This window comes from Linepithema humile, chromosome 5, assembly GCF_040581485.1.
Source record: "Linepithema humile isolate Giens D197 chromosome 5, Lhum_UNIL_v1.0, whole genome shotgun sequence".
NCBI classification, from domain to species: Eukaryota; Metazoa; Arthropoda; class Insecta; order Hymenoptera; family Formicidae; genus Linepithema; species Linepithema humile.
In genome coordinates this window covers 27,682,558-27,705,034 of record NC_090132.1, presented here as the reverse complement: position 1 = coordinate 27,705,034, position 22,477 = coordinate 27,682,558, and the positions used below count along the sequence as shown (strand labels likewise).

The following is a 22,477-nucleotide window of genomic DNA, read 5'->3' as shown; positions in this document are numbered from 1 at the left end:
ATAAATTCTATATGTGACAAACAATGTTTTCACAGATACGAAAAATAGCGATACATTCTTGTTGCGATATCTAGAAATCTAACTACATCAGCGAAATATTTTTTTGAGTGAATACTTCTGCACATTACGTTCTTCAAACTCATTCTTTGTACTTCTACAAAGTCATCGTTAGGCAATAGTCCAATATTGTTATGTAAACGAGTGAATTTAAATTTTGCCGTTTGCATAATAAATTATTATTTATCGAATATCTAACCGCTTTCTATTCATAACATAATTCAAATCAAAATACGCTATTATAATTCAACGGAAACTAAAGAAGTGCGAAGTATTATAAGTATTCTACGAAACATTTGCTTTCCACGACAGACATCGGAATCATGCAACAAAATAAACGTAAATATATGAGCAATGGAGTTCGCTGAACGAAAATCTATTTAAATGAATCGATTTCTTAATATTAAATAATGAAAAAAACAATGACCAGTTTTTAATTTTCGGCGAAATTATCAATTATATTGCAATAAAAATATATTCCGTATCATTTTAAGACTCTAGATCTGCTCTTTCAATTTTATATTCTATTTAAATATAAATAATTACAAATAGTTAAGTTTCCTCTCTAAAACTTAAAAGGCAAAAAACAAAATTAGTTAAGCAACAGTTTATTTTCGTCCATATTAAAACTTATCAGTAATTTTATATTTGAGATTCAATTTCTCGTTAACAAATCGCAGCCTAATTATCTATATTATAAAATCCGACTTGTGTTGAGGCGAATCAGGCAGAAAGCAATATTTAATTTTATATGAAATAAAAATGAATTTTAAAAATTTTATCTCCCAAAAAAAAACTTGATCTTAGAGGGGTTAAGTGTCAACTCTAAGCTCCTTATCAAAGAAGACGTTCGCGTAACCGATTTCCATTTTTTTCACGACGTAATCTGTATAGAAATCTACAGGCCGGCGCCACCTTTGAAAATGCAGAATATAAATCTGTAAAATCGCGCGAGCTTCTAGCGCCGGCTTTAATACTCGTGCCACGTGTCGATACTTAAGCACCTACGCGCGTGCAAATGCGTATGAAGCCGCATATATAATATAGCTAGTAAACCTGAACCTGAGCATGAACATACGCTAACAAAGAAACAACGAGTGCACACTTAAAACAAGTGCAAAATAAATACGAAACCGTCCAAACACAATTTATATAATAATGTTAAAAATTCAAGGGAATGGTAATCGTGTCGAAATCGTTGACAGCTTTTCAAAATCGATTTAAATACGTAATACCACGTTATGTCAACGCTATATCGAATATTTCTCTTTTAGGCATTTTAAATGGAGCTCTCTATATTTATACTTTTGGATTTCAAAGAATTTTTATAAGAGAATATTCCTGTCTTTTTCCGTCTTGTTTTTGCAAAACGTGCCTGTTTTGTATTACAAATTATCGCTATCACAGTTCAGTGACCGTCATCTGCTGGTATTAATAGTCATTTACATAATTTAATTATTTAATATAATAAATAAATTTAATTGCTCATAATAAAATTCACACACAAAATAAATGTAGAACTTATGTTTGTAGATATATTTAAAAATTTTTTTAGTTATTAGAAAAATGTGCGATAAAAAATTAATTAGATTTATTTCAAATTATAGAGAGCAATATAATAAATACGGAGAAACAGAAAATGAAAAAACAACACAAGTTTCATATTTAAAAAGGCGATGATGATATGAATCGGATAATCAATAATTAAGAATTTAGCTTTAAATGCAAATGCCAAAATTTATTTTAAAGTTATTTTCAAATCGTCTCAATTCGATAGATTTTTAATTTGAATTAGCAATAAAAAGATGTGTGAATAATATTAATAATTAAATATAGCATCCTTGATATTTGTCTCTAAAGCATCAAGGATCAAACTGATCGAAAGTAATCGGTTGTCCGAGCGAAAGTATCTACTTTGGCGCATAGCGAATGCAAAAGCGCAGTTTCGCGAATGGAGAAAGGTATCTCTTCCAAGTAACGTACGAAAACGCAACGGTGACGACAGGTCATATAGCAGACATAAAACGCGACTTACGATTGCACGATTCAGCATGGGAAACCGATGCACATTCGCGATATAACAAACAAGTCGTTGACGCGCAAACGTCACGGTCAATGACGAATAAAGATGTTAAAAAAAAGAAGAAAAAATTGCAAGTAATGGATTCAGTTATATTATCGATGCTGCGGACAATCAATTCTAAGAAAATAAAAGTGCGAATAAAAAGAGCAACTTCGTATAAAAATTATTTTTTTCATAAATTTTCGCAGTAGAAATTTGCAAAATTTGCATTTACCAAAATTATGCTAATTTCGATTAATTAAAATGGAACGCAAATTAATTATAAATCTAACTAACGAATCTCTCAATACAGCAGATACACTTTGTTGTAAATTATCGAGGTTAATTTGCATTATTTTTCTACAGTTAGTAGAAAACTAGTCATACATGTTTCACACGTATGTCAAAATAAGAAACGTCAGTGTTATCGCTACTGTCACGGCGGACGCGTGCGCGTGTTCACACGTGTTAAAAATATCCGTTTAATGCGGGAAATTCGAGGACCGGCAAGGTCGGAGCGCAAGGTGCGCGCAGAGGAGAAAAAAGGAGAACGATGCGCGGAATGTGTGCATGCATACGTGCGTGCGTGCGTGCGTAAATGCACGCGTGATACGCGGAAAAATAGAGCCGCATGATACCAACCTGTCGCTCTTGTCGATTACCGCGAGTGGCGCGAGTTCCTGGAGCGGTGGTTCCGCGGAGATACCCTGAGCACGACCTCGAGTCCGCGGCTTCGTCGGCGTAAGCGGCGGCGCCGCACTGAATGGCAACACGCTCAGAAACTTGTCGAGGTGGCTGCGCAACTCCTGAATCTCGGCATCGCGACAGCAAAGTACCGACTCCAGTTCGGTGATCCGTTCATCCTTGACACGCAGCAGCTCCTGGAGTTCTCTTAGGGTGCCCATCGCGGCAATTGCGGCACCTCCCCCGACACCGACGTGCGGCACTTGCGTGACTTGCGTGGTGGTCGCGGTGCTGTCGACGATGGTTACGACGTCCGCGGCGCCGTGCGTCGGCGGCAGCTGCGACGACGGGACGGCGGAGGCGTCCTCCTCGTCGGCGTGCGGCGGCTCCGTCGACGAGAAGCACAGCGAGTCAAAGCACACACGCATAGACACGCAGGCGTCGCCGATAGGCACTCTGTATTTCGTTCGTTCGTCCATTCAACTTGTTGTGGTACGCGAGAAAGATGGACCCATACGCGGAGCGACGCAATCGAGACCCGACGAGGACGTCGTCGGCCGTTACTATCGCGCAAATTCGCGTAATCCGCTCCCGAAGAGCGGAGGACCGCGACGTCCTCCACCGCCTCCGTAATGTCCCGCGCTTGTCAGCCGAGCGAGAGTGGTACGGAGTGGGAGGAAATGTGAAAGAAAGAGACGAAACTGTACGCGCGCCGCACCGGTCGTCAACGAGCTCACCGCGACAGAGCCTGATATCACGGTAGGCTACGATAGAACGACTAATTCTTCGGAGAGTTCGGAGTCGACACCGACTCGCCGTGCACCGATCACCACCATCAAAGTGTTTGTGTAACATTGAGCTCACTTCATTGCGCTCAATTGATAAAATCGTGCACTGCTTAATCGATTGTTGATAAAGTAGAAAAGTGATGGTAAAGAATACTTTATCACATGAAAATTCAATATTTTTTCTTTGTTTAGCATCGTTATTTGCTATTTTAAAGTTGAAATTATATTATATTATGTTAAAAAACATCGCAGGTATTAAAAATTTACCATATTTTATAATAAGACACACGAATAAATAGTAACCAAATTTATTACTTTTACATAGATACATCATCATATAAATATCAATGCAAAAAAGCACTTATATAGTATCTATGAATATTTATATACAACGAAAAATATATATATATACAGTCCATAAATAAAAACCATTATATATTAATTGTGCTAAGATTTGTCATTGCGGAAGAAGGGGCTCGCTTCCTGTCCGTAACACAGTTTTTGTGACATTTGTAAGCTCGTCCATGTTACACTTCTGTTGCACTTCTTCCGATTGCAGAAACGGCTCGTTCAAGCAGACGCTATTCAAGCTGACGGCACTGTTCGAGAAAGTAGTACCAAGATTTGGATTTTTTATATCGACACTGTTAACACAATCTTCTGATGCAGGCTCTGAGCCTGCATTATCTTTATCACCCTGCGTGTGCGACGATATTATATCGCACGCCTTGCCAAGAATAATTATACTATTTAATACGCGAAAAGCTACTAGTATAAGATAAGCTAACAGCAAAAGTATGAGATTAGCTGGTCTCGCGGATGGCGTCAAAGTTGTACATAGAACACGAGCCATGGCAACCCCCAGTGGAAGAGGTATGAAGTTCATTCGTCGTGCAACCAGGTCTGAAGGATCCGAGAATGACGTTTCCCGACGTGTCTGCGCCATGTCATAAGCCAGACTCACAGTGTAATCTCTATAGACGGTTGAAGATAAGTCGTTGAAACGTGTGATGAATGCATGTTTTACCTTTACAGAAAAAAAAAACAGTATTATGCAGACATGCATAATCAAATATTGCTTACAAATATCTTAAATATAGATAATGTCCCTAATTTAATTATTCAAAATTCTCACTCAAATGCTTACTTTATACACTGTATATTGTTACAAACCCAATCGATGAGAAGTTCGGCGCTCAGCAACATTGCACAATCAGGCAGCAGTATAGCAAGACGATCGCTATGCCATGCGTACTCTTTCATCGTTTGCAAACTCACTGCAAGGAGTAGCATAGTCAGATGGAATCTCTCTCTGGCGTCGGCACAAGATAATTGGAACAAGTTATTCTTGTCAAATTTCTTGAAGACAGAACTTTTCAGTTCTACGAACTAAAAGTATAAAATATATATGTATAATATTTTATATAAAAACAAATTTCATTGATTTTTACAGTGCACCTTACATTGTTAGACATCATAACTGTGAGAAGAGATTTGTTACTGCTGTTGATTGCTACATTTAACGTTGTGGCTTGGAGTAATACCAGTATACTATGTAATACTGTATAAGAATGCGGTTAAGGCATATATATATATATATATCTCATGGTGACCTAAACCTTGTCTCGATTAAATCGAATTGTTAATACTGTAGTTAAAGGATACATACATAAGCGAGGGCAAAAAAGAGATGTGGTAAAACACCTAAATGTTGCGTACGAGTGGATTTTGAACGCGAGCGCGGCTCGGTGGCAGTCCAAAGCAAAGAATCTATAGTATCTTGGCCGAAAGCGCTGAAAAGACGATCTGCTACTTCTAACATATTATAAAATATGTATAGCTTTATAACCGATTGGCTTTTAACTAAATGGTACATGATAGAAGTGTCCACTTTCCAGGTAGCTGCCCAACAAGTTAGTACTACGACTCCTTTCAATAAATCACATATTTCAGCTGGGCTTAAATACTTCTCTGTATTGTTTGCACGAACTCTTCCATTCCTATAAATAAAATAAGTCAAAATTTTTTGGCTACACATATATTTTGTATGAAATTAATATCTTGTATTAATTAGTACCTTAAGCAGTGTCGTAAAGGTCTCGTAATCACTGCCCATAAAGCCATTGCAAACCTTAATGGTAAAAATGTATACACAAAGAGAAAGGAATCTGCGCACTATGACAACAAAAATACGAGGGTAAGTTAAAAAGTAAAGGGATACTTTTAATTCATTTAGAAATAAAAAAAATTTATTTTTTTACTCTTTCTCTCATTTTATAATAACATAAAAAAAGGAATAAATTATTATAAAAATAATTTCAACTATTATTTTATTCTTACAATAGCATAATATTGTTATACCTGAAGAAAGCCATATGCCATAAATTTCTCCACTTCTCTCGGAATTTTTAGAAATGAATAAACTTTCTCTCTTTTGGCAGAAAATCTTTCCTCATCATGTTCCAGCTGATAACCCCTTGTTAATTCTGTTCTTAAAAATTTCGTCAATGATACCGCTGAAAAAATAGAATAGATTTAATATTTAACTCTAAAAGTACATATACAATATGTTTATGTAAGCTGTTTATAATAGTAAATTAAATAGGTATAAAAGAGCAAGAGAATATTCATCAAGTAGGTATAAATTGAACAATAATATAACACAACACATCTTAAAATCTACCAAACGCAAAACTTAAAAGTATCGAACTCGAAGTATTGTTCTAAATATAAACTCAAATCTAAAATAAGGCAAAATGTTGATATTGGCAAGTTTTATTTGTCGATGACTAATACTATTATATGTATATGCTATTGTATTTATATACTTCAATACATAATTTATTAGCACACACGCTACTATTTTTTTCTCATAATGTTACTGTTCTGTGAAGCAGCATAGCAACAATCATACATATATACCTTGCTTCTTTTGCGTCTTTTGGCCATCTAATAATTGTGATTTGTAATGTTTCAGATCTACATTTTCCACTCGTTTATCATGGGATGACACATGAGTTTTAGACTCAGCATCGTGAAATCTGATTGTCTTCTTGTCTGGCCAACTTTGCTCCATATTTTCATCGTCGTTGCGCGTGCTGTGCATCGCTGTATACTTCAATGAGCATAAATGCAACACTCAGTCATTCTACGAGTATTGTATCCTCACAACCATAACCATGTCCCGCGACCATCGACGTTCAAATTTGACTTATATACTGAACTTTGATGCCGCATGCATCGGACAAACTGTCATAACAACACTAGGATGAGAGAGAGACGACGTCAAGTGATAGCACCGATGACGATTTATCTACCAACAAATTGCTCGGGAAATATTTTTTGCCATGATGCACATCGTTATCTTGATTCATACACCTTTGCAAAATACGTAAAACCTTCGCATAAGCACACACATCCCCACCTCTTCATTTTTTTTTATTTCACATATAGCGTATACAATTCTGACGTATTGTAAATTATCAACTGTTGATAATTGGTATTTTTACCTTATCGAATGTTGCTACTAGAATTTGGACCATCAACTAACGAAAATTAAAATAAAACATATTTGAAAATAAAAGATACATAATCAGTAAATATATTATAAATATTTTATTACATATATATATTTTTTTATTTAAATAAACTCAGCTTGAGTATAATAAATTCAAGTGAAAAATATTGATCCTACATTGGCACGATAATGTTATATTTCCTTAGCTACGAATTGGATTTGAATCAACAACAGATGTACACAAGCCATTCAATGTAAGGAAACTATTCAATGTGATTGCTTGAAAAGTTCTTTTGCAAAAAATTGCATGATACAATATTTCACAATGACTTCCTCAATTGCAAACGATGCTATAACTTCATCTCTTGATGATGCATTTGATGTTACTAATATGGAGCAACCAGGAATGAGACTTACCAAAAAATTGTGGACAGACACAAAATCTTTGACGGTGCCAAATGTTCTGGATCCAGACGACTCCTTGATGAAGAAATTCCAAAATGCTTTACGAGAGCATCTCATCCGCGTTGACAATAAGTTAAACAGCGAGATATTAGATCTTGTAAATATTTTGCTCTTTCCCATATTTACAAAATTTATTATATATGAATAAAATGCAAATTATACTAATCGATTTTATTTCAATATTGTTTCAAACATTTCAGGAGGCTGAAATAAGATCTATAGAAAAGGAGCATGAAACAGAAAGCTTACAATTGTACTATGCTCAACAGGAAATTACACAGCAGCAAAAGGCAATTGAAAAATATCAAAATATGATTACAAATGTAATTTCATTACGTGAAGAAAAAGAAACACAAGTAAAGGATGCGAAAGATGTTCACAAGACTGCTCATGCAAAGTTGCTTGATGAAAAAAAGAAGGAAGAGAATCTTAAGCAAGAGTTGGAGCAACTTACAGATTTACAGGCACAATTCTCAGAGTGGGAAGCAAAGCTCAAAAGCAATTTGACTATTTCTAAGCAAGTGTCAAAGAAAGATGAGGCACTTCAACAAGATCTGATTGCTCAGAAGCAGCAGAAGGACTGTATAATATTTAAACTCATGGAAGAAGTATGGAAAATGAAGACTGAGATAGCAAACTTAGACGTACAAATACAGCTGAAAAATAAGGAGAAAATTGAAACAAATCAGATGATTGCCGATGTTAATGCTGATCTGGAAGCGTTGCATAAACAACACACAAATTTATGCCGTGCCTGGAATGGAGTTGTACTAAATATTACTAAGCGAAATAAAGTTTATGAGGAATTAAATACAGAGCGTGAGTACGTAATAGCTTTGTCATTTTTAGAAATATAAGTGAATACAACTTTCAGGAAGACAGTGATATAATATTACAATTAAATTATTGTGATATTAATATGAAGAGCATTGTTTTATTTGAAATTCTACTATTATTTATCAATGAGAAATTGAAATGTCATATCTTTTCAGAAAAATATGTGACTCTTTTAATACGTTACAAGCCGAAATAGACAAATTAAAGAAAGAAACGCACAAAGAAACAGAGAATAATGAGAACTTGACCTCATTACATATGCGAATAGAAAACAATACACAAATTACTACGACATTGATGGAAATAGAAAATGATAAGCTTAATAATTTGCAATCTGAGTTAGTAAAATTAGCAAAATTTAGTGAACAGGAGCAACATGAATATGATTTAATACAAAGTGTATGTATAACATTACATGTTTTTCTTTGTGAAAAATTGAGAATTATTAGATGATTAATAAATAAATTTAATATGAAATAAATATGTTACTTTTACATTTACATTATTATATAATACAATTTCTATATTTTAGAAATGGCAATATCTATTACATGAAGAAGAAAAAACTAATAAGGAGTTTGCAAAACTTCTGAATAAGCAGAACGAGTTAGAAAATACAATATATAGCAAGCTGGAAGAAAAAATTGCACAAGATAAAGCAGCGCGGTATTTGAACAAATTATTGTTAGATTCTAAAGAGGTAATACAAGAACAAGAATTGTTATTAGTAGAAACAGAAAATTTATGCGGCAAAAAGTTATTGGAGCTAGAACAATTAAATTCTAACATTCCTCATGAAAAAATAGAATTAGAAGAACTAATACAAAGAAATGTTGCAAGAGAAAAAGAGATAGATGAAACTGAAAAAGAAATTAAAAAGCACGATACAGCAATTGAAAGGAAACAAGTAAAAATCATTAACGTGAATAAAAGTATCGAAGAGGTAAATGATATTAGCTAAAAATCTATCACAATATAAAATTGATAATGATTTTATCTATACGTTGTTGTTCCTGTTTAGATATTATCGCATACTGGCGGTGAAGAAATTAATCCGCTTGACATGAAAATAATAACTTTGGAAAAAAATATAGAAGAGAGTCGACAAAATATTCAAAAATCACAGCAATTTTGGATTCGTCAGGAAGGACACATGATTACACTAAGCCAACAAAGAGACACGCAACTGCAAGAACTTAATCTGCTTAATAAAGAAATTATGATTATGGATCAAAAGAATTTGAAAATAGAGCATGCCTTGGAAATGTTGAAAAGGGAAGAGTCAAAAATGGAAAGAGCGTTAAATTTATTGCAACAGAAAATGGTGCAGATAAATACACAGTTAGTCGTACAGAAAGGACTGAAGGAAGAGCTTGAAGATAAAACTTCTATTACAAAAATTGAGGGAATGCAATCTCTGAAGGACGCGGAATTAAACTTAATAAAGCTGGAAAGTAATTTAAAGCAGCTGTATGAGGAAAAAGCATTTCTCAAGAACAATCTAGATGCAGCACAACACGAAAGTTTATCATGGGAGAAAAAGGTAAGTAGTATTATATCATAAAATAAATGACCGCGTATATGTGTGAGCAGAAATATTTCTCATCCGCTACAACATCTGATTACCCACTTCAATTATAATGTCGTGATCCATATTTAGTTTGTGCTTTTAGGTGCAGTTAATGCAAGAGACAATAAAGAAATTAAAAAACGAACGTAGTGATGGTGGCGATATCGCAGCAATGAAGAGTGAAATTCATAAAATGGAAATGCGTCTATCGCATTTACGCAGAGTGCAAGAGAAGTTGATCCACGACATGGAGTTTTGCGTCACACGAAGAGATATTATATTAGACAAAGTAATGAGCAAACTCAAGAAGGATCCGAAAGGACAACACAATCAGAAAGTTATATTCTCTAAACGTCAAGCTGATCAAAAACTGAAGATCAAGCAAATCGCAAAGGTAATGAGTTGCATTAAGTTTGATTAAAGCAAATATTTATTTCTCAATGTATTCTCAATAAACTATTTATTATAGAATACCAAAAAAACTGAAAATAGAATACTTGAACTGGAAAACGAAATACAAGACGCAGTAGACAAATATAACGAATCGCGAACGGAATTAAAAATGATGGAAGGCGATATTCCAAACATAGATCAAGAAATTATACAAAAGGAAGCTGTAAAATATCATGTATAGTATAAATTAATCTTTTAATTTTATGAAATTTAAAATTATTATTTGCCTACGATGACAATACTGTTGTGACTAAAACCATTTTCTGTTACACGCAGAATTTGCAAGCATTAGTTTTCAAACAACGGAAAACTAAAATGCTTCAAGACATCAAAAGTGGTCGATACAAGATGCTTTTCAAAAGTGAAGCTACGCTAAGTGAAGAATTCCAAAATGAACAGATTCTTCGCGACTATTTGAAACATGTAATGGAACGGACAAAACAAGACTTTCCTTCGTTGAAAAATAGTGTTCAAAAAATACTTTTGACATTAGAAATATCATAAAATCCCAATAAATATTAACAAAGAAATAAAATACAATATATTTAATAATAATATTTATAATGTTTTATAATAAATGCATACTATATACTGTATATTTGTTATTGTAAAGCATATATATGCAAACATGCATATATTATGCAGAATGCACACCTTTAATAAATGCCTCCATGGATAGAATGGGAGTGTCCGGCAAAATACCATGTCCCAAGTTAGCAATATATCGATTTTTATCAAAAGTTGACACCATTTTTCGTGCACGTTCAACAATTTCATCCTAAAGGTACGAGTATATGTAATATCTTTGGTAATAAGTATTTCTAAATATTATATTCACTATTAATTACTATTATTGCTAATCATATATGCTTTGCATTAAAATAATTTCACTCAAATTAAGAATTGAAATTTCTCTGTGAGAAAATATAGCATACCTGGGAAGAAAACATTGCGCAAGGATCCATATTACCTTGTAATGTAACATTAGGCCCAAGCTCTTTTCTGGCTTCTGTGGGATTTACAGTCCAATCAAGGCCTATAACCTCATAACTTTCATCTTTTGCAAGAATTTTTAAAGAATTCATGGTTGCACCTTTCGGGAAAGCAATCTAGAAATAGGTTCAATGTCTATATGTCTACCTGGCTTGTAAAGTAATTTATCAATTAAAAATACCTGCGATACTTTACCATAGGCACTTCTGGAATATTTTCTTCTTTTAATTGCTTTCGTACACGCTCACTTATTTGTTTGAGATATTTAAAGGAATAATTTAAAAACAATGCATCATCTAGATAGTCTCCATTGCTTTCAAATATTTGAAGTAACTTGAAAAAAAGTAACATGTCATCCCATTTTTATATATGTAATTATTTTGTACACTGTACATAATCTGCTAGAATTCCTATACTATGTAAAAAAAGTTTTTATACCTGTGCACCAGCTTTCACTTGCATTACTAAATAACCCACAACAACATCCGTAATCATCTGTAATAATTTGTGACAGTCTTCTGGATACTTGTACAACCAGGACCTCGCCTTTGCCATTGTAGAACTGCCTCCTCCTTGAATCATATAGCCCATCAAAGTCCACTAAAATAAATTGATTGATTATTTAATACATAGTATAGTAGAAATTTATAACATATTACAGATTCTTTTTAGGTAATATTAGAATACTTACAGGTGCTCCACTAAATCCTATTAAAGGCACTCTCCCATTTAATTTATGTCGAGTCAATGTTATAGCGTCTCCAACATATTTTAGAGCTTCTTCTACATTTGGTCGTACAAGTCTTGCAATATCATTAGGATTGGCTAAGGGCTGAGGCAAGACTGGACCCTAACAGATACTTTTTATTTATAGAGAATAAACGTAAATATTGATAAAATATTACTTAACTGTTGTTTTTATATATTACTGAGAGGAAATACTTACTACTCCTGCTACCATCTCAACTTTCAAGCCCATCGCCTGTGGGATCACTAGTATATCTGAGAATATTATGCTAGCATCCAAATCAAATCGTTCTATCGGCTGTAAAGTCACTTGGCATGCCAATTCTGGAGTTTGACAAACGGTGAAAAAGTCATGTTGTGCTCTGACTTGCTGAAATTCTGGAAGATATCTCCCAGCTTGTCTCATAACCCAAACAGGTATTCTATCGACTGGTTCTCCACGTGCCGCCTTGAGGATTCGATCATTTTTCAAAGGTGGAAAATTATGCTCGATCATCCTGACAATTCGCTGATCACTTTGCGTTTTTCTAGGATATGGTTCGTTCAGATCCTTTGTATCGCAATCTTCACCAAAAGTTTGTTACATTACACTTTACAGTATTAAACGTATCACAATTACAATATTACAAACAGAACTGTTTGTTACATTAGCATATTTTAATGATACAACAATTCTCTATTGATTTCTTTGTTATTTAATTTTGTTGTTCAAAATCAATCGTTATTGTACTAAGTTTATTTAAAACAATAATCATAATATTCGATAAATAATATGAATAAATTCAACAAGTACCAAATTTAAGATGACAAGCATTACCAATTGTGACGTAAACACTAGTTGAATAATTATTAATAATATTCATACATGTAAATTATGTAAGATTCACACTTTGCGTCCGTCATTCAACATATAATACTTGATGACCATAGGCTGATGACCAATAGAAAAATATGCCTCTTACTGCTTTATCCACAGATCTCTAGGACCAAATCTTGGCAAGGCTGACTAGAGGAATTCTAGGCATCAACAGAGTTTCGGCATCAACTGGCATGAGCGCCACCGTTGCTGTTGACTTTTTGACCCACCCTATGAGTTATGTTGGTTATGTCTCTTATTTCTAATCTTTGATCTTCTTGCAGTCTTCTTTGGTCTTCTTTTTGATTAAGTACATAATATTGTGTTCCATCTCGCATTTGTATATTTTCAGCAATAATTTAAAAACCGAGTGATTAAAATTTGTTCCTTGAGAAATATTTCATAAGTAGAAAGAACATTTTCTTATTTTTTAAATATTTATTATATATCATTAGTGTTATGAAAATATTATCAACTACAAAGTGTCATTGAAATTACCGATTGTCTTAAATCACAATATTTGAAGTAGGAAGTCATTTTCACCTTTTACCATTGCTCTGTGCGAGGATAACAGCCGTTTGCAGATACGTACTTTTCCAATTTTCTTTTTGTAAACTTTGTTGGAACTTTATTAATAATTATGCATAAACGATTAAAAGCTATACACAAATATTATAATAATTTGGAATATAATAGAATCAGCAAAGAAGTAAGTATGAATAAGTATAATATACAATATAAATATATTGTTAATAAATTATTAATTTCATGTTAAAAGTAAAGACTATATTTTTGATGAAATGTGTAACATTAATTTTTATGTATAATACTGTTAGGAAGCACTAAGAAATATATCCATCTTAACTAAGAAGGTGCAATTAAAAAATATTGATTGGTTAAATAGGTAAGCGTACTATTTTAAGATACAAGTAATATCTCATAGAAATGTAAAAGTTACTTCTATAAATGTCATTTTTAATATTTGTTTATAGATTCTCCTTTACAGCTACTCTAACGAAAGAAAATTTGTCCATTTTTCAATCTGCCTCTGAGCATGTAGATATAGTTACTGATATTATTCAAGTATTAAATGAACTTGATTTTCAAATAACAACATGTAAATAAGATATTACTTTACAATTACAGTTGCAAAAATATATCAATCTTAAGTTATATTTTACCTATAAATAACAATAGTAAATACAGAAATACAGTGCCATAAAATGTCAAATACTTTCGATTAAGTATTTTTCGATTAAATACATTATGTTAGGTCATTTGTGCATAATGAATGTTGGTTAAAAAACTCGGAATCATTCAAATAGCTGATTAGTTGAATTAACAAGCTTAAAAAGTACAATCCAAAAGAAAAATTCTAAATCAGAAGTATAAGGCATTATTGAGATTTAGTATATACATTAGATTACTTATATATAAAGTTTTTTAATTATTATTTGTTTCTTTTCAATAAAGTAGAAAGAAATAATTTGACGGACGAAGTGCTCTTTCAATGTCATTTATTCCCAGCAATGATTTTCATATATACTACATGGAAAGAATCTGAAGTGCAGTTATTTTTTGAAGATAGCATCCTGTAAATATTTAGTAAAAAATGTGTAATATTGTCATATACAGGGTGTCCCATTTTAAAAAGCTCACGTGAATAACTTTTCAAAGAGACATTTTCAAGAAAAATGATTTATACTAAAGTTGTAGGAGTCATTGGGGGCCATAAGTTGGTGACTTTGAGTTTGGCCTTGGAGTCGATTTTGAAGGTTATTTGGGGGTCAACTTGAGTTTTTCAAATGGAACACCCTATTTTTGATTCTAAAATCTAATAGCTGGTGTCAAGAGCTTTTCAAAACACTATAATGAAGTTATTTTTTATTAAGTACTTTTCGAGTTATGAGGCTTGAAAGTTACAGCATTTTGACATAAAATACAATTGGTATAAAGAAACATTGGTTTAAAAAAAAAGTATGCAGTTGCATGTTACAAATTACATATTTTTTCTTGAAAGCAACTATGTGTTTTTTTTATACCAATTTATTCGTCTCATTATTTTATGCATAAAAGTATTAAGGTAAGATTCCCGAAAATTGAATGTTTTACAAGATATTTTGTATTTTATGTCAAAATGCTGTAACTTTCAAGCCTCATAACTCGAAAAGTACTTAATGAAAAATAACTTTATTATAGTGTTTTGAAAAGCTCTTGACATCAGCTATTAGATTTTAAAATCAAAAATAGGGTGTTTCATTTGAAAAACTCAAGTTGACCTAACCCCCAAATAACCTTCAAAATCGATTTCAAGGTCAAACTCAAAGTCACCAACTTATGGCCCCCAATAACCCCTACAACTTTGGTCTAAATCATTTTTCTTGAAAATGTCTCTCTGAAAAGTTATTCACGTGAGGTTTTTAAAATGGGACACCCTGTATATTTACTAATTAATGTTTGTATTTATTATATTACAATTAAAATTTTTATTAATTTTATACTTGTATTTTTGTATTTTAGTGAAGATACAAAGTTTGATAGCAAATTAATTCGCAATGAGATATATAATATAAAAACTTTTATATCTAGAAGTAAGAATAATATCTTCATAATCTAATAAAAATGTCTTTAACTTAATAATTAAGGTTTCTTAAATTTATATACAGGTTCTAATGAAATGATGCTTCTACAAGACTCAGATTTGTATGCAGTTATTAGTTATTTAATGATAACAAGAAAATTTACTTTAAATAAAATTTGGGTGCAACAACAAATACAAGAGAAATTTTTATCACTTTTAAAGAAGAATTTTCATCATTTAGATTTTCCTATTTGTATGTTTCGATTCGAGAAAGATTTACTTACACCTATAAAAAATGATAACGTTATAAAAATAACATCCATATGGTCAGAAAATATTGTGACTGCAAAGAATTTGGCATTTTCTTTACATGTATATTACTCAAACTATTTAATACAATTGCATATCGAGAATTATGCATTTAAGTCTTATTAAAATTGTCTGTTTTTTTTTATTATTTAGAGAGAAATTATATACATAAATGCACATATGAATACCCACTGTTTGAACAAGTCACCTCTATTGGGAGTATTTGAGAAAGCAATGCGTGATGCATTCTTATACAACATACATCATTTAAAAACACAATTTAAAATGAAACCAAATGAAATTTTCAACGATAATGCTCAAAACTATCCACTTTATAATGCATTTTATTATGGTGCATGGAAGGCCGCGAATGTCACGTATGTGATTCGTAAAGGCGGTTCATGGGCATACATAACGATGTATGAGAGGATATATATACATTTTTTCTATTTTACTATAATAATTCTATTACTATATAATTCTTTAAACGTTTAACTTAAGACTAATTTATTTTAAGATTTAAAAAATTTAATATAACTAATATATTAAATTTGATTGTAGTGACAATATTAAAGAATGTATTGATTCAGCTAACAAAGGATTAGAAATTTGGAGTGCTATGTCTTATGATTCTAGATTGCAAGTATTATCTAACTTTGTGTTCACATTAGAGTGCAATGGGTAAATATATATGTTATTACTAAATTTATATATATCTTTTTTTTATATAGTACTTTATTTTATGTACTTGTGATAATTTTTTAATTGTTTTCTTTTTTAGTAAATTTTTATTGGCAAATGTAATATCAAGATTAATAAAAGGTTCATATCTTGTTAAAAATCATTTAATGTGTTATGAAAAGGGAAGATTTGAAATAACAGACCAACATTACCCAAAAGGTGTTATTTTTCTTAAGGAAGAAAATGAAATTACTTTATTTTCAAGATTAACACAAATTTTAATTACTGGCAATTCTGTCATTGTGCTGTGCGATGCAAATTCTTGTAACCTGGCACCATATTGTAATATGTTTGCAACAGCTCAGATACCTTCAGGTGTTATAAATATGTTGCCAATTGAAAGTTTAGAAGATTTGGAAAAATTTTTATTTGTTGATTCTTATGCAGACTATACAGCTAATTTTTTTTTTCGAAAATCTCAGATGAATAATTTAACATTGGAGGACCTTAGCATGTTCAAGCAAATTATAGTTGCTATTAAATAATTTTATTATATATAGGTGATCTATTATTGATGCTAAAAACAAATGTTTTTCATAATTTTTTTGTATACGCAAATATAAATACTTGGATATATTCGTTTTGTTATTACAATGTGAAAACAAATCAATTCTTTTTATTTATAAATTTTCTTTTAAATAAAGTTGATAATCAAATAATTATACATGCTCTGTACAATTCCTCCTAAAAAATTTTTAATCTATGATATATGTATAGTGTATCAAACTTAATACATCTAGAAAAAAAATATTGTAACAATTTTTTTCGATAAGTTTCAATATGCATTATAATCATGAAGATCTCATTATTTTAATGTATTTTGAAATTTGTTGTAAAAAAAGAAGTATTGCAATTTCATATACCATATTTGGGTGAACGGATTTTGATTCATCGCGAATCAATTAATTATTATTTTATTATGAATTCAAATCTTTTTTTTAGCGGAGACGATGCAATGACGTCATTAACCAACCTTAGATCGATCAAAATCCGTTCAATTGAAAACGCTATTAGTTTTCCCGCGTGAGATCACCAAAATCAGTTCGTACTAAAAATGACCAATCGTTGCAATAGTTCTTGGTCACATGACGTCTTCTACACTGAAATTGAGCGTCGAGCGTCAACGTGAAAAGGTACCTTAAGTTTCTAATTCCATGGTCGTTAATCTCAGTTCTCCATCTATATTATTTTTGTGTTCACGATATTCTCATCTCCACAATGTTTATTCGAAAGAAACCAAATACATAAATACACGTAAGTATGCCAACGTGAGTGTCGAGCAATAAGTATCAAACCATTGCAATTTTTTTAGTTAATAGTACATTTAATACATTATTCGCATGTCCTCATTTTGTTAAATATATTGTAAAAAAGTAACATGGTCCTTAAAAAAAACAAATTGCAGTGTTACAGTTTAATTCATTTAATATGTTGAGCTTCGTAACATACTGAAATGAGTCTTGAAGAAGTGAGGGTAGTCTCACTGTACAAAAGAAGGAGCTATATTGAGCGAGGACATTTGTTTCATATCTGCTTTGTTTTTAATTTCCATTATATACGGTAGTAATTGAAGAACGTTCTCTCTCTTTCTCTCTCGTCTATTGCTATCCTTGAGCCATGAACTACATGTTGATTCTTATGGGAAAGGCTCACTCTAGTATATTATAGAATTCAATGATTTGACACGTGCTTAATAAGATATACATATTTCGTTTTAGTAGTCCAAGTTAATGAATTGTATTTTGTCACTCTAGTTTGCTAGATTATTTAAATTACTGGATACGTGATGGCTGACGCAAATAGAGAAGCATGTTCTCGCGTAGAAGAAATAGAAATAGAAAAAGCAAAAGAGGTAAGAGAGGAAGATGTTAAGACGGATGAAAGCATGGTTGAGAAATGGACCATGTTAAATGAGAATAGTGAACATAGTGATAATGAAAGTTCTCTATCACAAGAAACACAGGAAGTAAGTTATATGTTAACATATAAGTACTAGAATTAGAATCATAATATATCATGGAAATATACAAATAATATTGAAATAACAAAAATAAAATGTTTATGTTAATTTTCATAGAATTGGATAATAGTGAATTCTGAAGCAGTGTCAAAAAATGATAATGTATTGCCGAAGGATAATAATGCAGTATCAAAGGATGATGATTTATCAAACAATTGTGATGGAATATCAAGGATAGAAGATAATTTCGATGGTTCTGATGGTTCTGATAGTATATCTGTTATAACAGAGAGTGATATAGATTCAAATAATCGAATTTCCCAAGTTAATGATAGTTTCCAAATTAATAGTACCTTCCAAGATAGCTCTAAACTTTTGAGATTAGAAAGACAGGTAAAGAAACAAGTACTATAATAATTGTACTTAATCTTATATTATTATTTATCTAAAATATTTATATTTAAAACAATATTTTTTTTTTAATTTTTTTTTTCTAAATAATTTTATATTTAAATCTTCTTTTGTTTATATAGAGAAGTGCAAGGAGAGAAAAGCAATGTCTTATTGCTTGTGCACTTGGTTTATTGTGTGTTATTGGTTCCCTTTTTTATCCTCCTTTCATAGTTCCAGAAGCTTTTGAAGACTCAAATGGAATTGACAAAGAAAGTTTTAAGATGACAACTTATAACGTTGATAATATTTACAAAGAATTACCGCAAGGTAAAATCACCTTTTATAAAAGATTTTATTAAGATGAAGCATTGTTTATATATTTAACTGTTTTTACTTTTAGTGAAAGCTGTGCTGAATGAAATGAGAGCACTCATTTCAGATGATACAAAAAATAGAAATAATTTTTTAGTTCAACTTTCTGAGATCATTGATTCCTCTAATAAAATGAATAAGAAGCCTATCATGGCTGTTAAAGAATCTTTCAACTCTAACTCATATCCATTGGATCAACTTCAAGTATCTTTACATGTATTATCATCATTGGTATTTATTGATGATAATATACCTTTAAAGAATGAAATGAGTAAGACACTAGATACTGTGAACAATACAAAAGCATTCTATGAAACTTTGGTATCATTTAATAATAATACACAAAACAATTCTACTGTTTTAGAGTAAGTACAGATAATAATTTACACAAATTGTTATTTCTAATTTATTGTTGTGTACTCAATTTATTGTATTATACATTAGATTTTTGCAAAGTGGCAATGATATAATACGTATCGCTTCTGAACAACTTTTCTCTGACTTGGTGGAAAAAATAGTCAAAGTGATGTTAAATGTGCATAAAAAATATGCTAACGTGGGACAAAAATTAAGTAAAAAATTATGCCATTTGAAAAATATACTGCCTGATAATGAATTATTAAAACAATTAACAGAGAATAATCAGTTTTTTAAAAATTATGACAAGTCTTGTTCAAATCATGATTCAAAGAAATTGAATAACAAAGGGAGTAAAACAGAAGGTGCAAACAACCCAAAGCAGCAGATTAGAGAAGCAGATGATACAATATTACACATGAAACATAAAAAGAACGTTCAGAAGATTTATAATAACAGAGAGAATTCTTTAAATAATAATAGAAATGGAACACAAAGTATAAATAATTCTACCACTGCAAAGTAAGTATATATAAATTATAATGTTTGTAACTTTTATTCTTATAATATATATTGTTATTGTATATTTAAATTATTTTATCAGATTTTTATGAAAAAATGGTGTTAATATTTCCTAATTTTTTTCTAGCTCGAAGAAGATAAAATTAAATGTGGATAACAATTATAATAAAATAAGAGAGAAACTATATGAAGTACTGTCTTATTTAGAAGACATACGATCTGATCCTAGTAAATTAGAACAATTAACTAAGAATTGCGGAGAGAATAAAAAGTCAATTAATAGATGTGAAGGGAAGAATGATTGTGTACAATCAGACACATGTCCGTTTTTTGAATTAAACAAATCGCTAGAGTTTGATAACGACATAATTACATCTAATACCGTACCTGATGTAAGTTATAAATCTAAAAAAAGTTTATTTCTCTTACAGATTTTCATAATACTGATTCTAATACAATATGGGAAATGATATAGTTATCAATTCATATTATACAGCATGCACTATTTAATGTAAGAAGTTGTTCAAATAAAAATACATTTTTTCCAGCATGCAACAAAGAGTTATAATGTTTACGCCAACAGTAAACATAAAGTAAATAGTACAAAAACTGTATTGGATCATGGAAATTCTTCAAACATTCTTGCGAAAGAGAAAAGCAGATCAAAGCAAGAAAATGATTTTAAATCGAAACATTCTACCAAAAAGCCTTTTAATAATAAGAATGCATACAAAAGAGAGGATGTATCACCTCAAAATAAAATGAAGAACCATATACCAAAGGATACCTTTAACCATCATGAATCCAAACAATCTTCATTTAACAAACGCACAATAAAACAAGACGATGAACCTTATACATTTGGGACGGACGATATCAACAAGTAAGAATTTTTATAAAATCTTTATAAAACAATATATATTTTGTTATTAATACTTAATATCCGTAATAGAAATAATATTTTCCTTAATGGCATATTTGAATATATTTTTAGATTTTCCTGGACAATTCAGTATCGTATAATTATTTATTTTTTATATTTTATGTGTTTTGTAGTGTATGTTTGTATAAAAATATTGTCGGATACATTCGATTATTTTTGTATCAGATACAACCGATTGTTTTCGTATAGTTCGGCATTTAAAGATTTGATAAAAATTAATGCATTCATCATAAGTCTATGGATGTTTACACGGTTACTTTCACTTATTTTAAACGAGTAAAACAAAAAAATAAGCGAGTAGAGGTAGAGTTAGATATAAGATAATTATCTATGTGTAAACTTTACATTCTTATTAAGAAAATTTAACAAAAGATAAGATTCAAATTTGAATAGGTATAAAAAGAGAAAAAAAGACTAAAAAATATATAATAAAATATATATTTAGATCTAATGCGCGCAAGAAGCAGTGGCAGTCCGATGCTTCAGATTGGTACTTTCAACGAGCTGATTCCCGTAAAAATGCGCGAAAGGACGTGGAATATCAGCGGAATTGGTATTTTCAACGAGCCGATTCCCGTAAAAATGCACGAAACTATGTAGAATATCGACGAAATTCGAAGCGTTCACGTCGGAAGAAATGTCACCCACGTAGAATTGTAGATGTATGGAATTGTTTTGTGCACAATTACAATAAGTTATTGCGTAATATTTTAGAAGAAAATGTAATTTAGCATAAATATACCCGTATTTTTAAATATTTCTTGTATATCCACATAACCCACAATGTTTAGATGTTTGGATATTTCATAATATTAATATTATTTGCTGTTACATGAAGATGAAGAGAATATGAGTAATCTATAAGAGAAACATTAAAGATAAATAGAAGTAGATACATTGAAGAATTTTATAAGATGTAATATGCTTCATCAAAGAAAAAATTTCAGAAAGATGTAATAAGATACATTTCATACACAATCTTTCACACTCAATTTTTATATTATCCATGTTAATTTTGTCTTATATTCTTTTACACACTAAACAATTTAACGAATCTGTAGAACTTCGAATGCTTGCTATAAAGGATATCCGAAAATGTTTGTAAGAACATATGTAAGATATATTTTATTTGTACTTGTATTATTTGTATTTTTAGTTGTATATGTAACGCTTATAGTATATCAGAATCTTTATTGCAGTGTGATATAAAATTTTATTTAGATATATCAATTATAACTAATTCATTGTTATGAAACAATTATATATAAAT

General features: G+C 31.0%; 6 protein-coding genes across 11 annotated transcripts in view; 3 read left to right on the top strand and 3 right to left on the bottom strand.

Annotated features, from left to right (window-relative positions):
- Positions 1 to 3,627, bottom strand: part of for (cGMP-dependent protein kinase for) — a 57,589-nt gene extending 53,962 nt beyond the window's left edge. The window contains exon 1 of the mRNA XM_067356343.1: positions 2,762 to 3,627. Coding sequence (XP_067212444.1) covers positions 2,762 to 3,282 — 521 coding nt within the window. The 5' untranslated portion in view covers positions 3,283 to 3,627. The remainder of the gene's footprint in view (positions 1 to 2,761) is intronic.
- A 256-nt stretch (positions 3,628 to 3,883) lies between these two features.
- On the bottom strand, positions 3,884 to 6,974 carry LOC105672344 (protein TAPT1 homolog). Its single transcript, XM_012367230.2, has 7 exons — positions 6,514 to 6,974; positions 5,953 to 6,107; positions 5,669 to 5,766; positions 5,257 to 5,591; positions 5,055 to 5,152; positions 4,765 to 4,980; positions 3,884 to 4,618 (listed from the first exon to the last, which is right to left on the bottom strand). Exons 1-7 carry the CDS (start codon positions 6,695 to 6,697, stop codon positions 4,049 to 4,051), a joined length of 1,656 nt encoding a protein of 551 aa, XP_012222653.1. The 5' UTR covers positions 6,698 to 6,974; the 3' UTR covers positions 3,884 to 4,048.
- A 198-nt stretch (positions 6,975 to 7,172) lies between these two features.
- Positions 7,173 to 11,029, top strand: LOC105672343 (coiled-coil domain-containing protein 40). Its single transcript, XM_012367229.2, has 8 exons — positions 7,173 to 7,670; positions 7,774 to 8,396; positions 8,566 to 8,809; positions 8,943 to 9,353; positions 9,432 to 9,953; positions 10,084 to 10,374; positions 10,450 to 10,608; positions 10,710 to 11,029. The coding sequence occupies exons 1-8, from the start codon at positions 7,416 to 7,418 to the stop codon at positions 10,935 to 10,937; spliced, it is 2,733 nt and encodes a 910-aa protein (XP_012222652.1). The 5' UTR covers positions 7,173 to 7,415; the 3' UTR covers positions 10,938 to 11,029.
- On the bottom strand, positions 10,964 to 13,172 carry Urod (uroporphyrinogen decarboxylase). 3 transcript variants are annotated; one of them, XM_012367234.2, is made up of 7 exons: positions 13,039 to 13,172; positions 12,373 to 12,737; positions 12,118 to 12,276; positions 11,865 to 12,026; positions 11,622 to 11,759; positions 11,369 to 11,542; positions 10,964 to 11,211 (listed from the first exon to the last, which is right to left on the bottom strand). In XM_012367234.2, the coding sequence occupies exons 2-7, from the start codon at positions 12,667 to 12,669 to the stop codon at positions 11,071 to 11,073; spliced, it is 1,071 nt and encodes a 356-aa protein (XP_012222657.1). In that variant the 5' UTR covers positions 12,670 to 12,737; positions 13,039 to 13,172; the 3' UTR covers positions 10,964 to 11,070. The 3 variants fall into 3 exon arrangements, with proteins under 3 accessions (XP_012222657.1, XP_012222656.1, XP_012222655.1); XM_012367233.2 differs by having other exon boundaries at positions 12,991 to 13,124; XM_012367232.2 differs by having other exon boundaries at positions 12,967 to 13,114.
- A 47-nt stretch (positions 13,173 to 13,219) lies between these two features.
- LOC105672345 (uncharacterized) lies at positions 13,220 to 17,599 on the top strand. 3 transcript variants are annotated; one of them, XM_067356357.1, is made up of 9 exons: positions 13,220 to 13,738; positions 13,866 to 13,933; positions 14,022 to 14,146; positions 14,503 to 14,623; positions 15,550 to 15,620; positions 15,675 to 15,982; positions 16,073 to 16,338; positions 16,481 to 16,600; positions 16,701 to 17,599. In XM_067356357.1, exons 1-9 carry the CDS (start codon positions 13,670 to 13,672, stop codon positions 17,143 to 17,145), a joined length of 1,593 nt encoding a protein of 530 aa, XP_067212458.1. In that variant the 5' UTR covers positions 13,220 to 13,669; the 3' UTR covers positions 17,146 to 17,599. The 3 variants fall into 3 exon arrangements, with proteins under 3 accessions (XP_067212458.1, XP_012222654.1, XP_067212459.1); XM_012367231.2 differs by having other exon boundaries at positions 13,221 to 13,738; positions 15,696 to 15,982; XM_067356358.1 differs by lacking the exon at positions 14,022 to 14,146 and having other exon boundaries at positions 13,666 to 13,738.
- A 154-nt stretch (positions 17,600 to 17,753) lies between these two features.
- LOC105672336 (asparagine-rich protein-like) lies at positions 17,754 to 21,964 on the top strand. Of its 2 annotated transcripts, none has more exons than XM_012367220.2 (9): positions 17,754 to 17,914; positions 18,415 to 18,626; positions 18,738 to 19,013; positions 19,154 to 19,340; positions 19,414 to 19,750; positions 19,830 to 20,264; positions 20,392 to 20,656; positions 20,813 to 21,147; positions 21,653 to 21,964. In XM_012367220.2, the coding sequence occupies exons 2-9, from the start codon at positions 18,447 to 18,449 to the stop codon at positions 21,936 to 21,938; spliced, it is 2,301 nt and encodes a 766-aa protein (XP_012222643.1). In that variant the 5' UTR covers positions 17,754 to 17,914; positions 18,415 to 18,446; the 3' UTR covers positions 21,939 to 21,964. The 2 variants fall into 2 exon arrangements, with proteins under 2 accessions (XP_012222643.1, XP_012222644.1); XM_012367221.2 differs by having other exon boundaries at positions 21,259 to 21,793.
- The last annotated feature ends 513 nt before the right edge of the window (positions 21,965 to 22,477 follow it).

Coding starts and splice junctions, on each gene's coding strand:
- LOC105672344 (XM_012367230.2), bottom strand. CDS start 6,697: ATGCACAGCACGCGCAACGACGATGAAAATATGGAGCAAAGTTGGCCA. Junction 5,153..5,256: donor TTTTGCCCTCGCTTATGTAT/GTATCCTTTAAC, acceptor ATTCTTATACAG/TATTACATAGTATACTGGTA. Junction 4,619..4,764: donor CCGAACTTCTCATCGATTGG/GTTTGTAACAAT, acceptor TTTTCTGTAAAG/GTAAAACATGCATTCATCAC.
- LOC105672343 (XM_012367229.2), top strand. CDS start 7,416: ATGATACAATATTTCACAATGACTTCCTCAATTGCAAACGATGCTATA. Junction 8,810..8,942: donor AATATGATTTAATACAAAGT/GTATGTATAACA, acceptor TCTATATTTTAG/AAATGGCAATATCTATTACA. Junction 9,954..10,083: donor GTTTATCATGGGAGAAAAAG/GTAAGTAGTATT, acceptor TTGTGCTTTTAG/GTGCAGTTAATGCAAGAGAC.
- Urod (XM_012367232.2), bottom strand. CDS start 13,036: ATGAATATTATTAATAATTATTCAACTAGTGTTTACGTCACAATTGGT. Junction 12,738..12,966: donor TGCTTGTCATCTTAAATTTG/GTACTTGTTGAA, acceptor CTTTTGGTGAAG/ATTGCGATACAAAGGATCTG. Junction 12,027..12,117: donor TAGGATTTAGTGGAGCACCT/GTAAGTATTCTA, acceptor AATTTATTTTAG/TGGACTTTGATGGGCTATAT.
- LOC105672345 (XM_067356357.1), top strand. CDS start 13,670: ATGCATAAACGATTAAAAGCTATACACAAATATTATAATAATTTGGAA. Junction 15,621..15,674: donor AAAAACTTTTATATCTAGAA/GTAAGAATAATA, acceptor TTAATAATTAAG/GTTTCTTAAATTTATATACA. Junction 15,983..16,072: donor ATTTGGCATTTTCTTTACAT/GTATATTACTCA, acceptor TTTATTATTTAG/AGAGAAATTATATACATAAA.
- LOC105672336 (XM_012367220.2), top strand. CDS start 18,447: ATGGCTGACGCAAATAGAGAAGCATGTTCTCGCGTAGAAGAAATAGAA. Junction 19,341..19,413: donor TTACAAAGAATTACCGCAAG/GTAAAATCACCT, acceptor TTTTACTTTTAG/TGAAAGCTGTGCTGAATGAA. Junction 21,148..21,652: donor GGGACGGACGATATCAACAA/GTAAGAATTTTT, acceptor ATATATATTTAG/ATCTAATGCGCGCAAGAAGC.